Source organism: Dasypus novemcinctus, chromosome 23 (genome assembly GCF_030445035.2).
Source record: "Dasypus novemcinctus isolate mDasNov1 chromosome 23, mDasNov1.1.hap2, whole genome shotgun sequence".
Lineage (NCBI taxonomy): Eukaryota > Metazoa > Chordata > Mammalia > Cingulata > Dasypodidae > Dasypus > Dasypus novemcinctus.
The window spans coordinates 39151366-39177945 of record NC_080695.1 but is presented as its reverse complement, the minus strand read 5'-3'; the positions used below and the strand labels follow the sequence as shown (position 1 = coordinate 39177945).

Here is a 26580-nt window from a genome sequence, read left to right as displayed (position 1 = left end):
TGACTGCTAAGGTTAATGCTTACCGTTTTCCTATTTAGGACCTAGCTTCAATTATAGCTTAACTATAGCACAGCAGCATTCTTCACCATGTTATGTTTTGGTATGTTCCTACAATCATAATTCCCTGAAATATATACTTCTTAATCTTATTAACGCTGAGTACTACTTCCTCAATTCCTACTCCACTCAAATACTGACCTCCTACCAATGGCTAATCTTACCTACTACCTTTTAAACTTTCTATTATAGATAACTCCAAACATATATAAATGCAGAGGAAGTGGTTTAATGAAGCACCCCCATGTAACAATCTTGTTACATCTCTAGCTCCCTACTCTACCCATTCCCAATTATTTTAGAGCAAAGTTAAGACATCTTATTTCAAAGTATACATTTCTAGGTGTAAAGACTTTTCTTTTTAAGATAACCACAATTCCAATTATGCTTAAAAAACAACAAGGGGAAGCGAACTTGGCCCAATGGATAGGGCATCCACCGACCACATGGGAGGTCCGTGGTTCAAACCCCAGGCCTCCTTGACCCTTGCAGAGCTGGCCAATGTGCAGTGCTGATGCGTGCAAGGAGTGCCATGCCATGCAGGCAGCCCCATGTGCAAGGAGTGCACCCTGTAAGGAGGGCCGCCCAGTGTGAAAGAAAGTGCAGCCTGCCCAAGAATGGCGCCACACACACGGAGAGCTGACACGGTGAGATGACTCAACAACAACAAAAAAAAGAAACACAGATTCCCGGTGCCGCTGATAAGGATAGAAGTGGTCATAGAAGAACACACAGCAAATGGACACAGAGAGCAGACAACTGGGGGGAGGGGGGAGAAATAAATCTAAAAATAAAAAAAATAAAAAAAACCCAAAAAAACCAATATCCTTAATATTGTTTACAACGTTTCAATGTTAATATTTTTGCAATTATCTCCTAAATGCTTTTTCCAATTTCATCTGTTGGCTACTGATACTTATTTCACACTCAGGGCAACCTCTACCTTGAAATTCCAGAGTTGTCTCGCTCTAAGGCAAGCTCCTCCCTAATAAAGGCCTTTCCCCTACTGTACCCTCTCCCAGGGTGGCGCAATCTAAATCTAGAGTTATTAAACTGAGGCCTATGAATAGAATTTGTAAGAGTCTGTGGATGGAGTAAAGTTACATTTTCATTTTCACTAACTTCAAATGTAAATTTACATTTTCTTTAATTATTAATGGAGGCAAGAAGCTGCTAGTATTAGGGGTATCTGTGACTTGATCACCAAAGAAAATCCCAGATATTTTCATTACACACTGTGATAGTCTGAAGCTGTATGGGCCCCAAAAAAGTATGTTCTTAAAGTTAATCCACTCCTATGGGTATAAAGGTATTGTTAAGTAGGGCCTTTTGAATAGGTTACTTCAATTAAGGCATGGCCTGTGTGGGTTTTAATTCTCTTACTGGAATCCATTATAAACGGGATGGAGAGAGACAGCAAGCGAGAGCGAGCGAGAGAGAGTGAGAGAGCGAGAGCGCGAGCAAGTGTGCACGTGCACCACGGAAGCATGAACCCGGAAGCAATGAAACCTGAGAGAGAAGGAAGAGACCAGCAGATGCCACCATGTGCCTTGCCATGTAACAGAGGAGTTCAGGCAGCCAGTCTTCAGGAAGAAAGCATCTTCTTGATGATACTCTGATATGGACATTTTCACTGCCTCAGAACTATAAACTTGTAAGCTAATAAATCCCCACTGTAAAAAGCCAATCCATTTCTGGTATATTGCTTTTAGCAGCCTGGCAGACCAGAATGCATGCTATAGCGGCTGCAGAAACCTTGATTTATTGCTTTCACTCAATACTATTTTCAAATTTTGATAGTTTTTAGGATACCACAAGTCCTTCGTATTTAATGTGTTAAAAAACACTTTATTACTATACCACGAACCTATAATATCACAAATCTATTTTCCAATATTTTGATAGGGATTTCAATAGTCGATATCCTTTGTAATTCTATGTATTTTATGTATTTTGGGTGGCTCATCGTAGATTTTGACAGCTAAAGGGATCCATGATACAAAAAAAGAACTCCAATTATCCTTTAGGGCTCAGGTTCCACATAACCTCTTCAGAAGCCTTTTCATACCACCCAGTCTAAAACAGCCCCTCTCCCATGGCACCCTATCCATTTCCTCAAAAGGCTTATTAACACAATCTATCATCAACCTAATCATTTACTTGTTAATGTTGTTGGCTTCCTAAACCTCCTCAAAAAAGGGAGGCTCTTGTATGTTTAGTCCATTTAGCACAATTCCTGGCACACTGTAGGAACCAAAAAATAATAATAATCGCTGAATGGCAATTTCTAGACCTCTATTCACAGCAGCTTATTGAACAGATTACTGGCTTATCGTGCTCTATAACACAATTCGGAAATGTCTAGAGAGAGAGATTTAATTGAAAAATTTTAGGATGGGCTTTTGTTTACAGCCCTCTTGGGGTTAACCCCATTAACACTAATTTTCTTATTCTCTTTTGCCATCCCAATTAATATTTTATTGCTCGTTCTTTATTCCCCTTGCACCAATACCCCCAGCAACCTGAAATTCCTACTAGCTACTGTATAAGTCTGAAGTTGTTGCCTGTTTTGTTTTTGTCTTTATAGGAACATTTTATTCCTATAAGTAATTCCAGGTCAAGATATTATAATATGTACAACAGCAAAGATAAACTGATGAACTTCTAATAATTAAAAATATTCCCTGTATATACTGAGGAACATTTAGATTTTTTTTAATTGCAGTAACATAAATAAAACATAAAATTTCCCATTTTAGCCATAAGAGTACTATCCAGTGGCACTAATTATTTTTACAATGTTGTGCTACCATCACCACCACCAATTACTAAAACTTTTTCATCACCCAAAACAGAAACTCTTCACCCATTAAAGCAATACTCTACTCCCTCCCCTTTCCTCCTTGACCCTTGAAAACGTATAATCTACATTCTGCCACTATCAATTTGCTTATTCTGGGTATTTCATATAAGTGCATTCATGCAATATTTGTCCTTTTGTGTCTGGCTTCTTCAACTTAGCATATTTTCTAGGTTCATCCATGTTGTAGCATGTATCAGAACTTCATTCTTTTTAGGGTTAAATACTATTCCACTGTATGGATAGACCACATTTTGCTGATCCATTCATCTGTAGATGGACACATGAGCTGTTTCCACCTTTTGACTATTATAAGCAATGTTGCTATGAAGATTGGCATACACATATCTGTTAACTTCCCTGATTTCAGTTCTTTTGTGTATAGATCTAAGAGTGGAACTGGCAGGTCATATGGGAATTCTCTGTTTAACTTTTTGAGGAACGCTGCCTGTTTTTCAATATATAATGTTCAAATTAGAGTTGTGGCCAACATAAAAGAAACAAAGAAACCATTAAAAATCTACAGAAAGATCCCTTATTTGATATAGATAAATATACAATGAAACCATTTAGGAAGAACTTGTGATATTTTGGACTTAGAGGACTTGGCTTTAGGGAAATTCACAAAATGACAGGGAACTTGTTTAATCTTATTATATTATATCAAAGCTAATCAGAAAAGCCCTTCACTTCTCCCAAAATCTGTGACAGATTACCTACAAAAGAGTATGACTACGGGAAGCAGACTTGGCCCAGTGGTTAGGGCGTCCATCTACCACACGGGAGGTCCGCGGTTCAAACCCCGGGCCTCCTTGACCTGTGTGGAGCTGGCACATGACCTGTGTGGAGCTGGCCCATGCACAGTGCTGATGTGTGCAAAGAGTGCCCTGCCACGCAGGGGTGTCCCCCGCGTAGGGGAGCCTCACGTGCAAGGAGTGCGCCCCGTAAGGAGAGCCACCCAGCGCGAAAGAAAGTGCAGCCTGCCTAAGAATGGCGCTGCCCACACAGAGAGCTGACACAACAAGATGATGCAACCAGAAGAAACACAGATTCCCGTGCCACTGACAATAGAAGCGGACAAAGACGATGATGAAGCAAATAGACACAGAGAACAGACAACTGAGGTTGGGGGGGGGGGGGGAAGGGGAGAGAAATAAATAAATAAATCTTAAAAAAAAAGAGTATGACTAAATTGACCAGCAACATAAGAGAAAACTTACTAGACTTCTAGGCAAGCATAAATGTAAAAGCCAGGGAACCATAATCCTATTGTGTCAGACATCATGCTTTAAGGACTGGCCCCTAAAATTTCAAATCAGTATTTCTCCATTTTTTTTTCTGAATCTAGAAGGAAATGGGTTAGTGTATTTTCTACCATTCATTTAAAGATACATACATGCTTCTAATGTTCTGGTTTTCTTAATTCAGAATCTTTGCTACACAGCCTCAAATGACTCTGACTAGACTGCCAAGATGCTAAAATTCAAGTGCCAAAAAGAGCTTGAGCACAAAAGCATTTGCCACTTCATCTCTTTACACAGCCAGCAAGGTAAGTTCAACCAGAGAAGAATGCTAAGACTTGTGTCTATAACATACTCAGAACAGAGCCTCCCCTCTGCCCAGGTAGATGGTACTCATGAATGTTTAAGGAGAACAACTAACCATTAAATATCAAACTCAGGGTAGAAGCTAGCTCTGGGAAAGTCTTTGATGGTATTTATAATATTTTATATCTTTTCAAAAATGAAGCTATTAAAAAATGGAAAATAAGTGTTGTCAAGGATATGGAGAAAAAGGAACCTTCACACATTGTTGGTGGTAATGTAAAATGGTGCATTTTCTGTGGAAAAAATTTGTTAGTTCCTCAGAAAGTTAAGTATAGAATTACCACATGACTGGACAATCTCACTTGTAAGTATATAGCCAAAAGAACTTAAAACAGGGACTTGAACAGATATTTGGACACCAACGATCACAGCAGCATTATACACAGTCGTCAAAAGGTGGAAACAACCCAAGTCTCCATCAGCAGGTAAATGAGTAAATAAAATGTAACATATTCTATACAGATATTATAAAGACATACTGCATCATTTCACTTATATGAAATAACTAAATTATGCAAATTTTTACAGACAGAAAGTAGATTGTAGGTTTCTAGGGGTAGCAAGGAGGCATAGGGGAGTTAATGCTTAATGGGTACATAGTTTCTGTTTGGGCAACAGAAAAGTTTTGGTAATGGATGGTGGTGATGGCAACACAACATTGTAAATGTAATTAACACCAGAGAATTGAATATTCAAAAGTGGTTGAAATGGGAAATTTTATGTGCACATATATTACCACAACTTTAAAAAAATGAAGCATATTTGACAAAATATCTGGGTTCGACAGAGGTGAGTAGTGGATACAACTGCTATTACTTGTACTTTTCTCTGAGTTTAAAATGTCAAATTTAAGAAAAAGGGGTTTACCAATCACTTTGACAAACAAAAAACAAATCACTGAAAATCAATGTTAAACAGGGGAAAGAAAGACATTAAAACAATATAGTGGGTAATAAAGGAAGGAAGCATGGGGATGGCAAAACCATAGGCAAAAATGTCAACGTTTGGTGAGAGTATCAAAGTTTAAGAGGTGCCCTGGGTTATCTCATCCATATCTTGGAATTTGTACCAAGTATTAACTCAACTTTGAGTGAAATGTTCAGGCTACAGATGAAACTGTAACTGGGCTAACTTTATAGCTGAGGCATACATACCTTTGGAAAAGAAAGCCAACAGGATTACAGTAACACCTATCTGCAATTGTAGAACCCTAGTCTGAAATGCAGGAAAAGAAAGCCACAATCCAAACTAAAAATGCATGAGGAATGAAATGGATATTTGGCTTTTAAACCATGTTGGGATTATCCTTATATTAAGGATTATAGCCTAGATCCTCTGAATTGGTGTCAAAATAATCTTTCATAATAGTGAAGAAATACTTCCTGTTATCTTTGAAAAATCTCTTTCCCCTGATTAACAATCTATTTTCCCTGCAGGAAATTTAGAAAAAAGGGAGAAAAAAGTAAGCACAAATATGAAGAAATAAAAATGACATATAATCCCACTATTAAAAGCTTGGCTTATTTTTTTTAAGATTTATTTTTTATTTATTTCTCTTCCCTTTCCCCTCACCCCCCTGGTAGTCTGCTCTCCGTGTCCATTCGCTGTTTGTTCTTCTGGGTCCACTTGTATTCTTGTCAGTGGCACCGGGAATCTGTGTTTCTTTTTGTTGCGTCATCTTGCTGCATCAGCTCTCCATGTGCATGGTCCCACTCCTGGGCAGACTGCACTTTTTTTGTGTGGGGCGGCTCTTCCTTGCACGTGGGGTTCCCTTACGTGGGGGACACCCCTGTACAGCACAGCATTCCTTGTGCACATCAGCACTGCACGTGGGGGCCAGCTTCACCACACCCTGGGTTTGAACCTTGGACCTCCCATGTGATAGGTGGATGCTCTATCCATTGAGCCAAATCTGCTTCCCCTGGCTTATTTTTAAGATCAACTTTCCAGTAATTCAAAAAGAATTTTCTCAGAACTAAGATTCTTTCATTACCACAGTTCATAAAACATGGATAATTAAAACTGTGCAACAATTTATACTGTCCAAAATAAATCCACTTCCATTATCTCATCCTCTCATAACAATCCTGTATCAATTAACACCATTTCAAAGCTGAGCAAACAGCTATCAGAGGTAATTCAATACTGATAAATATAGTAAAGGAAGCATAATGCCTTAAAATGTCCAAAGGCGGCATGAATTTTTTTAAATATTAGGAGGTACCAGCAATTGAACCCAGGACAGTTTCAAGGTCAGACTACTGACATTTCTTTTTTTTTTTTTTTTAAAGATTTGTTTATTTATTTATTTATTTCTCTCCCCTTCCCCGACCCCAGCTGTCTGTTCTCTGTGTCCATTTGCTGCATGTTCTTCTTTTGTCCGCTTCTGTTGTTGTCAGCAGCATGGGAATCTTGCATCTCTTTTTTTTTCTTGTGTCATCTTGCTGTGTCAGCTCTCTGTGTGAGCGGCACCATTCCTGGGCAGGCTGAACTTTCTTTCGTGCTGGGCGGCTCTCCTTACAGGGCGCACTCCTTGTGCGTGGGGCTCCCCTACGCAGGGGCACCCCTGTGTGACACAGCACTCCTTGCGCGCATCAGCACTGCGCATGGGCCAGTTTCACACAGGTCAAGGAGACCCGGGGTTTGAACCATGGACTTCCCATGTGGTAGACGTATGTCCTATCCACTGGGCCAAGTCTGCTTCCCTGACATTTCTAAACGATAGAAATGATAGGTAGGTTCAACTCCTGGGGTGGAGGGATGGGGAACAATGTAATACAGATTTCCAAGCAGAGAAGTACCACAAAAACCCACAAGGCTATAGCTGCTTATATGACTGTAGGAAGTTTAAGTGAATCCAATTACATCTGATGGTGTCAGATCTCATTACTCTCCAAACCAAATGACCTTATTAAATGTTTTCCTTTCTCTTCCCTCTCACCAAGGACAGAAAAACTTGCTCAGGATTCTAGAAAAATTAGGTGCTCAGATAACCTGAATCAAAGTTTAAGACAGACTGGCAAGAGGCATCTCTGAAGTCAGTGGAAACATTACTCTTAAAATCTTATTTAATTATTTTTTTAACATTAAAAACAAAGCCTGGGAAGCAGATGTGGCTCAAGTGATTGCGCTCCTGCCTACTACATGGGGGTCCCTGGTTCAGTTCCTCCTAAAGAAGACAGTAAGCTGGAGTGAGGGGCAGGCATGGCAATTGACTCAATAAGAAACACAAGAAGAAAAACATAATGAAAGAACAAAACAGGGAGCAGAGGTTCCTGGTGCTTTCTAAAGAGGACGAGCAAGACAGTGAGGTGACGCAATGGGCAGGCAAGGCAAGACGATGCAACAAGAGACACAAAAAGAAAAACACAATGAGAGACAAAACAAAGCAGGGAAAGGAGGTGGCTCAAGCAATTAGGTGCCTCCTTCCCGAATCAGAGGTCCTGGGTTTGGTTTCTGGTGCCTCCTAAAGAAACAAGGCAGACAGACACACCAAGTGCAAACGACGACGAGAGGATGGGGAGAAATGGATAAACCTTAAAAAACAAAACAGGGAAACGGACTTTGGCCCAGTGGTTAGGGCGTCCGTCTACCACATGGGAGGTCCGCGGTTCAAGCCCCGGGCCTCCTTGACCCGTGTGGAGCTGGCCCATGCGCAGTGCTGATGCGCGCAAGGAGTGCAGTGCCACACAGGGGTGTCCCCCGCGTAGGGGAGCCCCACGCGCAAGGAGTGCACCCATAAGGAGAGCCGCCCAGCGCGAAGGAGGGAGCAGCCTGCCGAGGAATGGCACCACCCACACTTCCCGTGCCGCTGACGACAACAGAAGTGGACAAAGAAACAAGACGCAGCAAAAAGACACAGAAAACAGACAACCGGGGGAGGGGAGGGGAATTAAATAAATAAAAATAAATCTTTCAAAAAAAAAAAACAAAAAAAAAAAAACAAAAAACAATACCTAGCAAAATACTGATCACTTTTTATGAGAATTGTTTTATACCCACAAATAGTCTTTGAAAGAAATACTTGTAGTTCTGCCTACATAATAACCTTTTGACAGTTTCCTAGTTTTGGGGGTTGTAGTAGTTTGATATCGGTTATGAATTCCAAAAATAGGTATTAGATTATGTTTGTAAACAGATTTGTTCCTCTGGGAATACTATACTGGATTCAGAAGTTTCACTTTTATTTGATTAAATAATGACTGAAGCTTTGATTAGGCCACATCAGTAGGATGTTGAGTCCCTGCTCCCTTGGTGGGTAAGGCCTCACAGAGAAACTACACCACAGAGAAAGAAGTTTAGAGTTTTGATCCTGGAGCCTGGGAAGTAAACACACAGAGAAGCAAATATATGAGGAAGGAGAGAAGGTTCGACTGGACACAACAGAGGCCCCAGGAAGAGAGATGAGCCCACCTGCCTGATAGTCTACAGCCAGCCTTGTGGAAAGAACAAAGAAGCTGAGCCCAGGAGCCATGGGAAGAAAGGAACCTAGGAAGACTGAACCCTTGCAGACATCTGCAGCCATCTCGCTCCAACATGTGGCAACAAACTTTGGTGAGGAAAGGGACTTAAGCTTTATTGGCCTGGCAACTGTGGGCTTCTACCCCAAATAAACACCCATTATAAAAGCCAACAGATTTCTGGTATTTTGCATCAGCTCCCCTTTGGCTGACTAATACAGGGGATTTAAGCTATTTTGTCACCAGTTCTGTACCAACTACTCTTCATCCACCCTGTTTAGTCTGTTCCAGAATGATTTAAAAATCTCTCTAGGTAGTGAGATAAGAGCGGACTTTTATATTTTTCTGAGTTTTCTATATTTACAAGATGATCATTTATTACTTTTCTAATCAGGGAAAATCACCAACATACATCTTTTTAAAATTTTATTTTATTTATTTCTCTCCCCTTCCCCCCCCACCCCCCTGCCGGTTGTCTGCTCTCTGTGTCCATTTGCTGTGTGTTCTTCTGCGTCTGATTGCATTATCAGTCTGAATGCATTATCAGTCGGCACTGGAAAACCGCCATCTCTTCGTTGTTGTGTCATCTTGCTGCGTCAGCTCTCCGTGTGAGCGGCACCATTCCTGGGCAGGTTGAACTTTCTTTCGTGCTGGGCGGCTCTCCTAACGGGGCGCACTCCTTGCGCATGGGGCTCCCCTACGCAGGGGCACCCCTGCATGACATGGCACTCCTTGAGAGCATCAGTACTGCACATGGGCCAGCTCCACACATGTCAAGGAGGCCTGGGGTTTGAACTGTGGATCTCCCGTGTGGTAGACGGATGCCCTAACCACTGGGCCAAGTCCGCTTCCCACATCATTAAGGTTTAAAGTGAGTAATTTTCATTACGCCTTGCAACATCTTATGGACATTAGATGGTGAAGTTTTAATGGTAGATTTGGAGAACCTCAAAGTTCTCTGGATTCTTCCAGAGTATCAACTATCTGTCTTAACTGTCTATTTGTCCTCAATACCATAGATAAGGAACAAAGGTAAAAAGAAAAGCAACTTAGATCACAAAGCAACTGCATCTGCACTCTCCTACACTGTTCTAGTTTGCCAAAGGGCTACTGATGCAAAGTACCAGAAATGTGATGGCTTTTATAAAAGGTATTTATTTGGAAGTAAAAGCTTACAGTTCAAAGGCCATGGAAAGTCCAATTCTAGGCACCATAAGATGTGCTTTCCAACCAAAGATGTGCTGAAGCAAGATGACAGGTGGGGGAAGCGGACTTGGCCCAGTGGTTAGGGCGTCCGTCTACCACATGGGAGGTCCGCGGTTCAAACCCTGGGCCTCTTTGACCTGTGTGGAGCTGGCCCACACGCAGTGCTGATGCGCGCAAAGAGTGCCCTGCCACGCAGGGGTGTCCCCGCGTAGAGGAGCCCCATGCGCAAGGAGTGTGCCCCGTAAGGAGAGCTGCCCAGCACGAAAGAAAGTTCAGCCTGCCCAGGAATGGCACCACACACACAGAGAGCTGACGCAGCAAGATGATGCAACAAAAAGAAACACAGATTCCTGTGCCGCTGACAAAAATGGAAGCGGACAAAGAAGAACACGCAACAAATAGACACAGAGAGCAGACAACTGGGGCTGGGGGAGGGAAGAGAAATAAATAAATAAATCTTAAAAAAAAAAAAAAAGATGACATGTGGTCTCTGCTTTCCCCTCCAGGCTTCCCCTTAGGCTCAGCTACAATGCTTTCTTCCTAAGCTCAGCTGCAAGGTGGCATAAAGCTTCTCTCTTTCCCAGTCTCCTATATCAGTCTCAGCTGTCTTGCTCTCTTCCCAAGTTCAGCTGTAAGCTATCAGACAAATTGCTCATTTCTCCCTGGGGTTTCAGCTGTTGGAGCCTCTCCTTTATGTCACATGGCAGGATCAAAAATGGCTGAGCTCTCTCTTCCTGTGCCTCAATGAATCTTTCTCTATGTTTCCACTTACATCAGACCCAGCAAGGAGGCAGAGACCCAACTTGAATCATGCCTCACTGACACAGCCCAATCAAAAGCCCTAAAGCAGGGGTTCTTAACAAGGTGTCCATGAGCTTGAACTGAGATTCAAAAAAAACATTCTTGTGAGGACCTGTTGGTACAGGTGTGATATAGTTATTAAATAATGCACAGTATAGTGTGGATTTAGTAAGGAGTCTGTGGTTTTCACCCGACTGGCAAAGGGGTCCATGGAACAAAAAAGGTTAAGAACGAACCCCTGCCCTAAAGTGATCTTATCAAGTGATCAAGTCAAAAACCCCTCGGCTGAATTTAATGCAATCAAGGGTAGCATACCCAGAGGAATACATTATTTTACAAACACAATCTTTCTCCTTTTGGGAGTCATAAAATAATCTCATACTGCCACATTAATCAATAGGCATCATTCTTTTTAAATATATAAATATTTGGACTTTTTCAATAATATGTAGAAGATATGCTAAAAATAAATATTTGCTTACTGTGGTGTTCCGCTGAAGTGATTTACTGTAGCTCTCATAAGAAACATCAATACATGTATTAAGACTATATTTTTACCTCAACACTTATAAATGTACCTCAGAGAATATGACAGCCTTCATGTATACCACCACTCTATGAACTCTTCCAGTGAATTGAAAAACAAAGTGTATGAAACAAAAGTAGATCTGAGTTCCCGACCATGTGTAACATTTGACTAGTTAAAAAATGCCTGTTTTTAAAATTTCTGGCCACTCTACAGCTTGCTATATTCAACTTAGGGTACAGCATGTTCTATGCTCTTTTGATGTAAAATGTGCTAAAAATGGAACCTGATGACTTCAATATCATTACAGGATACACTTTCCTAGAATTCTAAAAGCATACTTCAGTGACACCATTGGCTTGATTCACAGAACTTACTAAAGTTGGAGGGTCTGTTGTATATGCCTTAATTATGATAATGAATGGAGACTGAGATCATGAATTTACTTGAGCTTTGATGATAGACTTATCTTTTTTTTTTTAAAAGATGTATTTATTTCTCTCCCCTTCCCCCCCCACCCCAATTGTCTGTTCTCTGTGTATATTTGCTGCGTCTTCTTTGTCCGCTTCTGTTTTTGTCAGCGGCGTGGAAATCTGTTTCTTTTTGTTGCATCATCTTGTTGTGTCAGCTCTCCGTGTGTGCAGCGCCATTCCTGGGCAGGCTGCACTTTCTTTCACACTGGGCGGCTCTCCTTATGGGGAGCACTCCTTGCGCGTGGGGCTCCCCTACGCAGGGGAACACCCCTGCATGGCAGGGCACTCCTTGCACTGCGCATGGGCCAACTCCACACAGATCAAGGAGGCCTGGGGTTTGAACTGCTGATCTCCCATGTGGTAGACAGACGCCCTAACCACTGGGCCAAGTCTGCCACCCGATAGACTTATTTTTGTTTAAGAGTTGAAATTCGTTTAATGAGATTGCTTTGGAGGCTGGGATGGACTGTATAATCCTACTTCTTTGAATTCCCAGCACATAATCAGAGCTCAGTAGATACTGAACATGATGAACTACATCCATGTTCTAGGGTCCTCAATATTTTCTACACATAACACAACAGTTCTGGTTCTATTGTACTAAACCAGGGAGGAAATGTCATTTAATTTAGGTGTGAAGCTTTTTTTGCAGGGGAGGGGGAAGGCTTGGAGCGGAGAGAAAGGTGTCCTGATGATGGGACAACTATCTTGTTAACATACACAATGATCATCTTCACAGTCAAAAGCCTTCTTCACATAACTGGGCTACTTGAAGAGAATCATTTACAAGACAGCACCTTCCATTCTAAAGTTTTCAGCTAGTATCTTTCCATTTTAGTTTGTTATAATCCCAGGCAAAAAGTAATCTTTTAATGAAAAATGATCCATCATAAATTTAAATAAACTGAGATCACAGCAGAGGGAAACAAACATCTATTTTATGATTAATTCTTTGAATGGCACAAGGAGTTTAAAACACCTTATAAAAATCAAGTACTATGCCTTTTTAAAAATCTAAACCCAAAATTAGGATGGTATTTGTATGGGGAGGGAGGGAGAAACAGTCAAGAAGGAGAAGCTTCAGTAGTGTAGTAGTTTCGTTTCTTAAGCTGGGTGGCAGGTACATAGGTGCTCATTGTATTACTCTTTCATACCTTTTTGTATATCTTAAACATTGCAAAGTACATTTAAAAAACAGAAACAAAACAAAACACCCTGAAAACTATGTATACTATTCACAGTTTCATTTTGTTTCACATATTGGTAAATATTGGTTCATTTACTCCTATTATGTCTCTTCCATAATAGACTTATGTGTTAGGAAAACCTAAAGAAAGCATAAATAAAGCTCTCTGCTTTCTCTGATAGTTCTTATTGTCGAGTGTTAAGAGATTAAATGTTGCCTTTAATTACAGATGTTCATTTTAGCAGTATAAGACTGGTACAAGGCAGCAAGGTGTCAACCTCAAAATGTAACTTGCTGAGTAAATTACCTCAATTTCCTGTAACTGCTCCTGATTGGTTGAATACATCTGCTGAAGAGAATCTTCCAACTCTGTGTTTCGATCCAGTAATGTCTTCCCCAGTTCAGCAGCAAGTTGGAGATCTAGCACAAAAATTGAATATTAAATGTAAATGATCTTGCTTTAACATCTTATATAACCCAATCATTAAAATAAGAATAAATGAAACATAACATACAAGGTTTAAGTCAGATCACAGTTTACAAAGAGGAACGATACAAAAGGAAACCTGAGTTCTACTAAAAATTCAGATGATCTGGGGCCTTCTATTAACTAAAAGACTCTTATATACCCTGACTTGTAAGATGTAAAGAATAGTAATGTACTTTATGGAGATGTATTCATTAGTTTCAGAATGATCACTCAGAATTGTGACTTCTAAGCTCATAATTACTTCCTACTGGAATGTAAATATCCTGACAGTCCACTTTTTAGATGCCTAATTGGGACCGTAATTAGCCCCTTCTCACCCAAAATAATTTTTCCTCTTTGGATGGACCCTTCAGCCAAAGCCCAAGATGATCTTTCAGAAATCTCTAAAGTTCCCATGAATCCGGCTGCTGTGCATGAAACTGTCAAAGTTTGTTGTAGATCCTGGACTCTGAAGGGGATTAAAAATTATTAACTTGAGAAAAGAAAAAATACACCAGTAATAAGAGCATTGCCCCAGGTTTCTAATTTTTTCTACTTCTCTTATGTCCTTCTCCAAGATAAGCAAACTAGATAAACAATTAGCAATGTGGTTTCTGAGGTAATTACATACTTCCCTTTATCAGCGAACCATATTTCTACTTGAAACCTCATTTTCCAACCCTCTTCATAGTTAAATATGAACCTAAGATAAGGATTAGTTTATATTATACACAATCCCAGAAATGAGAATTTAGCAGTAATACAAAAAGTACACTAGTTCTAACAAAGTAAATTTCATGAAAAAGTTCTTTGATAAAGTGGGAACTCTGAACTCTGTCTGATAAGATGTGAAGTCTGCTTCTGACTACCACTTACCAGATGAATACTTTCAATATGGTGAATTTAAAGGTCCCTACACTTAAGTGTTCTTGAGTAGAGATGACTGCCCTGTCAATATAAGATCGTGAAAATCAAATTAAATAATACACAAAGAAACACTTCACAAGCTGTAATACAAAGGCAATGTATTATTAGTATTTACAGGTTCATAAATAAATGTTTTTGTTGCTAGGTACTATGCCGAGCTCCAGCTATACAATGGTGAATAAAATGGATGTGGTTCCTGCATTCCTAAATTAACGGGGAAGGTAGGCAGTAAGTAAGTAAATAAACTTACAAATTGCCATAAGTACTACGCATATATACATTCAGCATTACCAGACACTACTCTAGGCACTGGGAATATAAGGCTGAGTAAAACAGATTAAAAATAAATTCCCTGCCCTCACAGGGCTTATAGTTTAGTGGGAAAAACAGCATGATAAAGTATCTATGATAACAGTAAGTGCTAAAGAGAAAAAATAAAGCAAGAAATGTGAATAGAAAGAGTGTAATTTATCCAGGCAAACAGCATTCCAGAAGGAAAACAAATATAAAGACCCTGGGGAGGAAGCACGACTGGAACTAAAAGGAGGGCCATAGGGCTAGAGCAAAGTAACAGTAGAGGTGGGGGGGGCGAGGGAACGGGAAGAGAAGACAAGCCAGAGGGGCTACAAAGGGGAAGAGCTTGTGTAAGGTCTAACTAAGGAGGTCAAGCTTTCGGCTTTTACAGTGAGAGAGAGGGAACCCAGTGGCTGCTTTTGACAGGATCACTTTAGCAGCTGTCTAAAGAGATGGAAAAGAGGCAAGGTAGAAAGAGGTAGGAGGGTGAATGGTTAGCAGGAAACTGCAATCCTCTGGGTGAGGTGAGATAATGGTGGCTTGGACCATGTGGTAGAAATGGAGATGGAGAGAAGGGGTCAGACTCTGGGAATGTTTTGAAAGTAGAGCTAAAAGGATTTGTTGATTGACTGGATATGGAGTGTGAGAGAGAAAAGGGAAAAAAAAATTGGATTTGGTGATAATGAACAGGGGCCTATGTAGAGAGGGAGGTCAAGGAAGACCTGAGGAGACAGTTTAGCTAAAACTGGAATGATGAGAAGGATACTGCCTTGTGAAGAGCCAGGCCCCGTGTCAGGAAAAAACTTGACAAAAAGTCAGTGCCACAGAAGCTAAAAGGGGAGAATTGTGTGAGATGAAGCTGCAGAAGTAGGCACAGATCAGATCATACTAGATTTTGTAGGATGAGGTAAAGTTTGAAATTTATTCTTGGTATGATAGGAAGTCATTTCAGATGTCATAAAAATAAAGACTTATCAATCATAAAAGTCATGAACTTTTGAAAAATTAGGAGTTTCTAGGACTGCAAACAGGGTCTGCGGCACTCAGGACTTTTACCCCTTCTTCAGCCGTACTTTCTTTTTCTTGGTCCCACTTTGGAGGAGGCTGGGGCTCCCACTGGACAAAGACAGCTTGACCTTTTCTATGGTGGGGTGGACTGGGGCAACTTGCCCGAGCTTCTCTTCTTGGGAAGAGCCTCCTGATGCTGCTTTTTACTGGCAGGGTCCTTGCTGGCCACAGGAGTGGATCCATTCACCTGGGACTGCTTCTGATGTTTCTTCTGTAGCTTTGGGGTCTTAGCTGGGGTGCTGTGGCTCATGGTAGGGGTGTCAGTGGCAAACTTTTGGCAGTAGGCCTCCCATTCACCTGGGACTAGGCTGGGACATATTGGCCTTCATCCTTTTCCTTCTCTTCTTTCCTGAGCTAGGGGGCTGCTTCTCACCAGGGAAGGTAGGCCTGGCCTCCTGCTGGGTGGTTTTTCCTGGCTTGCATTTCTTGAGCTTCTTGGTCTCTGCAGGAATCCCTTTTTCTTCCACTTCATGCTAACAGGGGGCCTGGGGGGCACCAGGAACTTCCTTGGCATCTTTCTTCTCTGACTTGGAGCACTGGACTCCAAGGAACTTCAGGGCCTGAGAAAAGAGGTCATAGAAGTAGCTGGACCAGGTTGAGGGCTGTCCCTGATACAGGCTCTGCTTGAGGCCCTGCAGCACACCCAGGATCGTGGTCAGGTCCACAGTCAGATTCTGTTGATTGCACAGCCCTGAGAAGTGCGATGATCAACTCTAAGGAAGACAGATCTTTCTGCTGCTCAGACTCGACCTGAGCCTTACCCAGTTTCTACAGGTTTTCAGTGACCTTTACCAGGAGCTGGCCAATCAGCTTTTCTCACTTGGGGGTCCTTAACGCACAGCCTCAGCTCCCGCAAGACAGGGACTTCTGGAGCAGCAGACAGGTCTGGGCCTGCTGGCAGGCTCGTACTATGCCTGTCATGTGACAGACCATGACGGGACACAGGCTCTTAACAGAGCACTGGGTGAAAACTACTATATTAAAACTTAACCTCAAATAAGTGGTAAAAGAAAAAACAGCAAATTTTGTTACTTAGCAATGTCTATTCAAGCGCATAATTCTATTTGGTTAGTTTTCCCTCATTAGGAAAAAACAAAACAAACCTATCACACACCACTCTAGCTCATTTAAAAACATTCTACAAAATAAATAACAAACAAAACAAAGCAAAAAATAAAATTTTATGCCCATTTTAAATAAAATAATATACGGTTGGTAAATAAGGTATTAAATATACATTCACTTGTGACTTAAATATTACCAATGTTTATTACTGGCATATATTAAGACTTCAGATAAGTCTGAAATAATATATTGAATTCACATGACACAGAACCTTTACAAAGACATTCATCTTTTTACCTTCATAAGATACTCAGCTGGTTTTTCAGATGAGACAAGACAAAGCATAAAGATGTTAACTGACCTAATGGAGTCTATGTGGTGAGTCACAGGCAATTAGAAACTACTCAGTCATCAGGTTCTCACTCTCAGGTACATCTACATTATCCCCATCCACATAGTCTTAAGTCTATTAAAAGAGGTGCCCACACATTTCAAGGTAGAGAGTACAAATTTCCCAAGCTGAGAAACTTAATCTTTTCCACTTGTTTTCACAGACAGCAATAAGAAACTAGAGTTGAGATACCTGGGTTTTTTACTGCCAGCTATACAACCCCAGGCAAGTTAATATCTTGTTTTCACCAAGTGAAAAAGGAACTATATATGTAGGGCTGAAGATGTTCCAGAAATAATTATTCTGTACTCATAGTAAGTAATGTCTATACATAGACCTAGATAGATACTACCACACTGTTTAAAGACAAAGCATAAAAACATTCCCTAGATGCCGTCTCTCCTTCTGGCCTGCTGTAAAGTAGTAATTCCATACTGGGAAGGACAGGGACTCACAAAAGATGTTCTTACCAAGCAATCAAAACTGAGCTTGGTCTTAGAGAATCAAGACTAACTTGAGACCATCATCAACCACTTTCATGCAGTTTTGAAACTACCTAACCTACTTACTATGCAGCTGGGTCTATTTTTCCTACTCCTGCTGATACAGAAAAAAATACTAAGAATACTGCTCTTCCAGTAAACAGCAAACAAAAAAGAATTTGAAACTTATTCTTATCTCAATCCTTATTTCCAGTTAAACAAAGACTCCACCTGGCCAGTAACCTGAAGTTTCATAGTCTCCTAAATATTTTATGGGATGTTTAGGATAGAATTTTAGCAAGATAAGTCTCAACTACAAGAAAGTACCTGTGAAGTCACACAGTATAATAGGATATTATTTCATCTGATAGTTTAAAATAAGGGTCCTTTTTTGGCCTTTCAAAAAAGTTCTTTTCCTGCTATGTAGCATCTGGATCTATAACCAAAAGGAGCCAAAGGCTGGCAGGAAGGCCAAGAAGGCTTTCTAAATAATTAGTGGAGCGAATAAGAGAATATTGAATGTCCTTTATATTTTTTATTAAGGAAAAAAAAAAAAGGAAACAATCTCATTTTGAAGCCTTGAGCATCTGTTTATCTCTATTTTACAATAAGAAATTGGCTCTTCTAAATCCCACTGAACTGTTCTGAGCAGCCACTGAGACATACCATTCATTCTGTAAATTTGGGAATTACAATGTATTCAATGTCTTCATATGTTTAATATTCAAAAAGATCCCTTTTCACTCTTTAATTTTTCAATCTATACAAACGATTATATTCTATTTTAATGGTGTAAGACTATTAGTTTTAAACAGATACTCAATTTAGCCTTAAGCATTAGGCAAAAAATTAGATGGCCACAAGGATGATTTTTTAACAGGATCTTTCCTCCAGAATTTTGAAAACTTTAAATCCTACTGCTATTATATTTTTCTCATTTTACTTCAATATTGTCAAAAAATATGACAACCTATTTCCACATTATCTGTAGCCTGCAGCAGCAATTTAATATTATAAATATAATATTAAGACTGACTGCTTTTCCTATTACAGTCAAATGCGTCATTTGGTGATGCTTCTGTGTAACTCCAGTTGCCTACGTTACTATAATTGGAAAGCAAAAAAAACCTGAATATAAACATGAAGAAAAATGACAGTGTCGGTTTTAATGACCCACAAAAAATGAATTTCAGCAAAGAAGTTGCACACAAGAAAGATGTACCCATTTTAAAAAGAAAGAGAAATCTTAGGATTCCTTTAAACTAACATTTCATTTGCCAATTCATACAGAAGAAACCTGAATCTTTACTCTAAACTTGCACAGTTCATGAAACGACGATTACAATAGCAGCCGATAGAAAAGAAAAGCCAGTCTCTGAAGTCTTTCCACCTTGTTCTCCGGGACACATTTCAAAGCAAGCACCATCACGACCTGCACAGAAGGCTCCTGCTGTCCCAGAAAGGTTCTTACCCACAGAGATTATTGTCTGTATTCTTACTGCACTGACTCAGGCCTCTGACAAAAGACAGTCTTTTCATCAAAGTGTTTTATAAAAGCAAAGGGTTTTCTGCATACAGCTTTACCTGTTTCTAACAAGGTTTGACTAGTAGATGTGAGTCTACTGAGATTAGAATTTTTCAGCAATTTTAAAATGACTGCCTTCACCAACTTTGATACAAAGATTCAAACTACTTAATATATCACTTAAGGAAAAATAGTATTTTGCAGTTCTAAGACTTTCAGAACAGGTTCTTAAAAAGTTGTTTGAAGTACATCTCTCCAAGCAACCTTGCTTAGCAAAGTTGATAGAGGATGTGTAAAAAAAAAAAAAAAAGTGGACAGCTGTTGGCATACGATAAAATCCCACTATACCTGCTTAATCAATCTGCTTAACAGGACAGACCTGCTCACAGATTCAATGCAGCAGCAAATATCTAGAGAGCAGGGGTTCTAACAAGGGGTCCATGAGCTTGAATTTCAACAACAAAAAAATATTATTCTTGTGTGGACGTGTTGGTGTAGGTGTGATATATTTATTAAATAATACACAGTATAGGGTGGGCTTAGAGAGGGGTCCGTGGTTTTCACCTGACTGGCAAAGGGGGCTGTGGAACAAAAAAGGTTAAGAACCCCTGCTAAAAAGGGGGGCCTTCAGTATGCCAGGCACCCCAGTAGGGGTTTTGATCAAAGAGGTTAAAGAGAGCTCCACCTGTAACCCCAACATGTTGCATTTGCTTCTCAGTAGATTGAAATATTACAATGGATTACTCTTAACAACCCCAGGGGAAAAGGGCAGCATGGACTTAGGATCCTGATAGAAGAAAGCCATGAAAACAGTAATCCTGTGGGAGTGTTACAGTTCGGTTCAACAAAGATTAATCGAGCTTCTACTGTGTGCTGAATGTTACACTAGATGCTGGGGATTCCACAAAAAAGTGTCCCTGCCCTCTGTGGTCTTCCATATTTATGCTTCTTATATACTAGAAAGAAAAACATGTAACATTGAGTACACCAGCTCTTTAATACATTAAAGGGAAACGCTGTAATTGCACAGTGGTTGCCTCATTAACCCTGGAGAAAGTTATCAAACTAGGCCATCAATCCTTATGGGGAAATCAGAAAACTGTTTTCTTAAAATTTAAGCAAATCTGTCCGTGGATATAAAGAAAGTGAGAGCAAATACCTCCATGCACCTGCTAAAAAGCTTGGACTATATAAGTTCACCAATGAACTACTGTGGTTTAAGTGACTGCTCACAGCATATTGATTTTAAAAGTCACCTTCCCAAAGTAGAGGTGCTTATTTTATTTTCTTCTCCTAAGTACGAGTTGGTCAAATTTCCATTCTTCGTGATTCTCCCCCCCCCCCCAAGATTATCACTTAGCATGCAGAGGCATCAAGATCATTTAATATTCAACTAAGTGAGATGTTTCTTTTCATTTTAAGTTTAGAGCTGAAAAAGTTGATTTACACGGATTCGCGGAAACGGAAGCTGCCTGAAAAAAATTCCTGAGGATTATTCAATGCTCAGTATAGTAAAAACGTTTGCCCTCGAGATCGACTTGGAATCCCAGCTCCCCCCAAACAGTCTACCCCCTCCAAAGGGCTGCTGGGAGGATTAAATGAGCACCGGTGTTAAGGACCTGGTAGTGCCTGGCACATACTGAAGTGCCCCCACTCCCAACTGCTGGCTTCCGTTGGTTATATGCCCAAAAAAAGGCCACTGGCTCCAAACTGGGGGCAGCTCTTAAGTTTTTTCCCAGAGGCACGATAAGCAAAAACTCCAAGACGGGCCGAACTAGGAATGCCAGTTTTCAAGTTTTTTGAGTGCCCTCCAGTAATTTCATCTGGCATCTGGTGAACTGTGCATAAACAACAACCATTTAACACCCAAATGAAAACCCTGTAAACTGGGTGGTAAAGAAGAGACAGGGCTTGGGCAGTGACTACTACTCCTCTCTCTGAGAGTTCACGGAACCATCTTAGCCTCCTTTTTCCTCTCCAGCAAAATGGGGATAACAAAGTGACTCTCCTAGCGGGAAGGCTGCGGGTGACAGGAGACTCGGCGCCCCTCCCTCCGTCCAGGGACGCTCCTGACAACCGCACTGCCCGCGGCGCCGGGAGGACTGAAGGCGTTAATCCGCGCGAAGCGCCCCCAGCAGCGCCCGGCGCCCAGCCAGCCCTCGGCACGCGTTCGCGGGCAGCGTTACTATTGCTGCGCCCGGCGGGAGCCTCCCCGTCGCCCGCCCTCACCTTGCTGGAGGTCTTGGTGGTCGTACCACGGCTCGTCGTCCTTCAACTCGAATTCCTCCATCAGGTTTTCCGCCAGCATCTCGGCCGGGTCCTCCGGGGGCAGCGGCCCCAGCCACTGCCGTCCCGCCTCAGCCGCTGCCCCGGCCTCGCCCCCGGTCCCGCCGCCCTCAGCCAGAGCCGCCCGTCGGGCGGGACCCGCCGCGGCCGCCCAGGCCCCGCGAGAGCCGCCCGCCTCCCGGTTTCCTGGCACTGCTCGCGCCGCCTAACGGCCCCAACGGCCGGACGCCGGCCACCGCCCGAAGCCGGTCCCTCACGCCGGTCCCAACGTGGCACTTTGGCAAATCCTCCGCGACCGGGACAGCGATTCAAACCTGGGAGGCTCCTCGGCCAATCGCGAGCGGGCCGCCGGCCGAGCGACGGCGACCTTGTCCAATCGCGTTTCGCTGACTGTCCGCGGCTCGCCCGATCTCGAGGGACGACAGCCAATGGCGCCTCCTGAAGAAACAAAGAAGGCGGGGTATAAGCGAAGGGGTGCGGCGGAGAGGTCCTGCCCCCTGCCCTGAGCAGTGGCTCTTTGGGGCGTATATTCGGGATCTTGGGGTGTATATTCGGGATCTTGGGGTGTAGAGGAGGCCTGGGGAGGGTGTTCCGCCAACCGTCCGGCCAGTCAGCGGACGCGGCGGCTCGAGGGTGCTGGGCTGGCCTCGTGGGCGCGAAGGGCCAGGAGTCCGGCCTCTGAGCAGCGAGGGTGGTCGTGGGGCCTCTTTGACGCGGGCGGGAGGCGCGAGGGGTGCCGGGAACTCGAGGTACTGCCCGGCGACCTCTTGTCTTTTGACTCGCGGATTCGCCCTTGTCGAGGCGGGAAAATAAAGGGACCGTCGGGAGTTTGGGGGTGGGAAAGACGCTGTCTGTTAGCAGTGTTCCTTACATCTGTTCTCATCCCCACTCCCCTGGGTATTTTACTCACACCTCCTAAAGCTGTGTGCCCCAGACCCACCTGAGAATTGGGGTGCACCTGGCGCTATCTCTTAAGGGAAAAATTACAAGGAATTTTTCATACGATTTAAAAAGGCCTGTGGAACACAAATTAAGCATCTGGGCTCAGGGCGTTGCATTCAGGAGAGAATGCAGACCGGGTTCTTGATAGTTGCCAGGGCAATAAACGCTGCCCGCGAAAGGCAAAATCAATACTGCTCGTGTCCATGGGTTTTCAGCTTTTAGCTTCATTGTGTAGATGAAACATGGACCTCCTGGACAGGGTGACAGACCAGAAGGGCAGTGTTATCAGCCTTGATGTGGAAGTAAAAGTACAGCTGATAGAAGGAGGGGGTGACAGCATAGCTAATATCTTTATGTGACAGTGGGGCTCCACCAATACTGTCTAATGTTTATGGATCAAAAATATTAAGGAATATTTCTAGGATAATTCAAGGTAACAACTATCTGAAATTAAGTGAAAGGGAAAAGAAATGGTAGTGTTAGTGAATTAAATCCAGACTCCATAGACAATACCTTAAATTGATAGTACAATAAATAGTTTCCAGTGATGTGGAGATATCTACCAGAACTAAAATGGGAAACAGTTCAAAGTTTGCCTGAGGGGAAGTCAGGGCTAGAGCTGGAGACTTACCCTTTTTCTTATAAGCTTCTCTGTAATCGTGCGTTTGTGCGCGCACGCGCTTAAACCTGTGCACATTACTGTGATCAAAAATTAGGGAAATTGTAGGGAGGATTTGCAAATCCTCAATATACTTTTGTTTTCCTGTATAAAGGAATAAAGACGAGTACTTTGCAAGAGGGGAAAAACCCACCCTAAATATTCTTTCAGATATTAAAATTTACCGTGTCCCTCTGCCTCCCCTTCTTGCTCAAAGTCCCTCATGCTGCTGTTCACAGCTTGACTCCAGGGCTCCCTTATAAATAGCCTGTAAGTTACCACCCTTGCCAAGGACAAGAAAACTTCCCCATTGTGGGGTTGTTGCATGAAATTTTACCTTTCCATTTTTAAGGAAGACTGTTTAATAATATGGAATAGACAGCACGATGGACTCACTAGACCTGAAGCACAGAAGCCTTTAGCTTCTTTTGGTTTATAGGGGAAATTACCTTGCTGCCTTGCTCACACATTTATAAGAAAGAAATTATGAGAAAGTATTTTATATCCTTTTTAAAAGTGGTGTTACAGTTACTGATAATATTGGGACAACTATGAGCATCAAAATAATATTATTAAAGAACTATAACCCGTTGAATAAAAGATGAAGCCATTAGTCCATACCGATATAAATAAATAAATGAGGGGAAAGGGAACACTCTTATAATGGTGTTAGAAAGTAATAATAATAATAGCAACAATAGTAATAAAAGAGGAATGGGAAGTTCACAAATCACTTTCTCCTGAATCCAGGTATACTACAAGGCAAAATGTTACTGATCTACTTTATTGCTCGGTTAAAAAGAAGAAAGCTAGGTCCTTTGTAAAGCCTCTATCACCCTAGTTGTCAATATGCAGGTAGAGATACTAGTCCAGAGCCAAAAGAAAATCATTTAGAACCATCTTAATTTAAAAATAAATCACTTCAGATAGAGCCCTGTGGAAAGGGAGATGATTGGATTTAGGATTTGCTAATGGTGATTTGTGGAAATTGAGGGGCTAGAATCATGCATTTGACCTTCAACAGGCTCATCTTGGATGGTCACTGATCCGCAAGATTGAAAGTGCTGGCTATTTTCTTGATGGTGAATAGAAGCTCATTTGGACTCCAAATGGGAAAAGTATATTCAAACATTCTTTAACAGTTTTCCTTCAGGAAAAAAAAAAGAGTCATTGGTAGTTTAAAATGGCAAACAAAAACACTAAAACAAGCTTTATGCTTTTTATTTGGAGAATTTTTTTCCCTAGAAAGGCTTGAATAAAAATTGCATTGTGAAAGAGGTGTTAGCTTTCCATTGCTAAAATCCTGCTTTGGTTGGGTCTCTATCATTTTTTTAGAGTCTGCTTACAAAAGGAGAATAAAAAAGAAAAAGAAAAAGAAAAGAAAAGAGAGTCTGCTTGGTCACAGCTTGGAAGCAATCATAAGCAGCCTCTTTCGCAACAGTATTTGTTTTATTAGTAGGTTAATAACAATCCAAGTTGATTTTAAAATGTGGGTTTCGGGTGTTCATCTTATAATTCACCAGTATTTAGTGCATCCACCCATCCTAATCATTGCCATCTTTTCACTACATTTAAACTCTTCTTTATAAGATTTGTAGTAAAGAAGAACCAGCTTCAGAAGTCCTATGCCTTGGTTGTAAAGATAAAATGCTCTTTTTCTTTTGTGTCTCATTGCTATAGTTAAAGCATGCAAGGAGATTTTTTAGATAGTAGTAGCGGTTTAAAAAATTTTTTTAAGTGGTGGCTTTTAGTTTGATATTTCGTGAAATATATATTTACTATGGTGAAAGTAATCTACAGCAAAATATTTCCTTTTGCAGATGGAAATAAAGAAGATTTTATTTTCTCTTCTGTATGAAAGCAAAGAGTTCAAGCTATAGAGCTTTTTGTAATGCTGTAAATATCTTGCATTTACATATTTCAGGAGAATAGATACTTAATTAAATATTCATTTTTAAAAATTTGAACTCATCTCAAGGAGTTCTTTGCCATATTCTGAGTTTATAAATACTGTTACCTGCCTGCTGATGGGCAATTCAGAAAGGTGTGGCATGCTTCTTGTTTTAGCATGCCTGAAATAAAACTAAGAAAAAGATGAGGGCCTAGATTTTGGTGAGCTAAATTTGTATCTTTGCTTTGGATCTACTGACTCCCTTTTTTTCTGGCTTTCTTAGCAGCCCCATGAGCTCTAATCTCAATCTTCATTCTCATTTATGCCAAAAGTAACTCCCTAGAGTGAAATCTTTCCCAGTAGTTCCCAGGTTTTTCATATCTGAGAATTACCTTTTAAAGCCAAAAATGTTGGCAGACCTCCTCAAAATAGCACTTTCTTTTTGAGTAACCCTTGTGTGAAAACTACAGAATGATGAAAAAAATCAAATTTGTATTTTATCTTTACAGTAGAATCTACAAAATTTTCTAAATGCACTATGCTAGTACATATATGGGCAACATATTCTTTCTATAGACAATGCTTGGTCTGCACAAGGGTTTAATGACCCCTTTTGATAAATCTAGGGTCCTGGAACCCATAGAATTAGAATCATTTCTGAGTCTACCCAGGCAAAGTGCTTAGGAGTGTTAGATAATTTGATCAAATGAGCCTGGCTTCAAACTTGCCCTTGACTTCCCTAATTAATTGGGAAAAATAGACTGAAGGGCCTGCTTGATTTTGTTCCTGTGTCTCCGAAGTTAGAGCTGAGGCCCAAGGATAATTCAAGCAAATAACATCCCTTGAGTTATCTGACTATTCTGGTTCAGTAAGATTGTAGAGATCTGGCCAAATATTCCAATAAGCCAGGGAAAAACAGGAAAATCCTAATGTTTTCTTGAAACTCTAGTCAAGATTAAAAGGAAGATAAATCTGTGCCAATCTCTTTTTTGGTTAACTACATTTTATTTTCCAGTTGGATAAATCAAGCCCTTGAAAGGATAAGACAATAGACCAGATTTAAGAGGAGCAAGGATCAGAATTTATTAATTCTATATCCATTTTTTTTTTTAAAGATTTATTTTATTTATGTCTCTTCCCTTCCTCCTCGTTGTCTGCTCCCTGTGTCCATTCGCTGTGTGTTCCTCATCTGCTTGCATTGTCAGGCCGCACTGGGAAACTGTGTCTTTTTTTTTTGCATCATCTTGCTGCATCAGCTCTGTGTGTGCACTGGCACACCTGGGCAGCTCTCCTTGCAGGACACACTCCGTGGGACTCCCATATGTGGGGCTCCCCTACACAGGGGTGCCCCTGCATGACACGGCACTCCTTGCACATGGCAGCACTGTGCACGGGCCAGCTTACCA

The 26580-nt window shown here is 41.3% G+C and overlaps 1 protein-coding gene across 1 annotated transcript in view; it reads right to left on the bottom strand.

The window, feature by feature from the left end:
- The window catches only part of CDR2 (cerebellar degeneration related protein 2), a 40426-nt gene extending 18623 nt beyond the window's left edge, over positions 1–21803 (bottom strand). Inside the window, exons 1-2 of the mRNA XM_004462990.5 lie at positions 21627–21803; positions 13484–13596 (exon numbers count right to left, since the gene is read on the bottom strand). Coding sequence (XP_004463047.1) covers positions 13484–13596; positions 21627–21705 — 192 coding nt within the window. The 5' untranslated portion in view covers positions 21706–21803. The remainder of the gene's footprint in view (positions 1–13483; positions 13597–21626) is intronic.
- Between the last annotated feature and the right edge of the window lie 4777 nt (positions 21804–26580).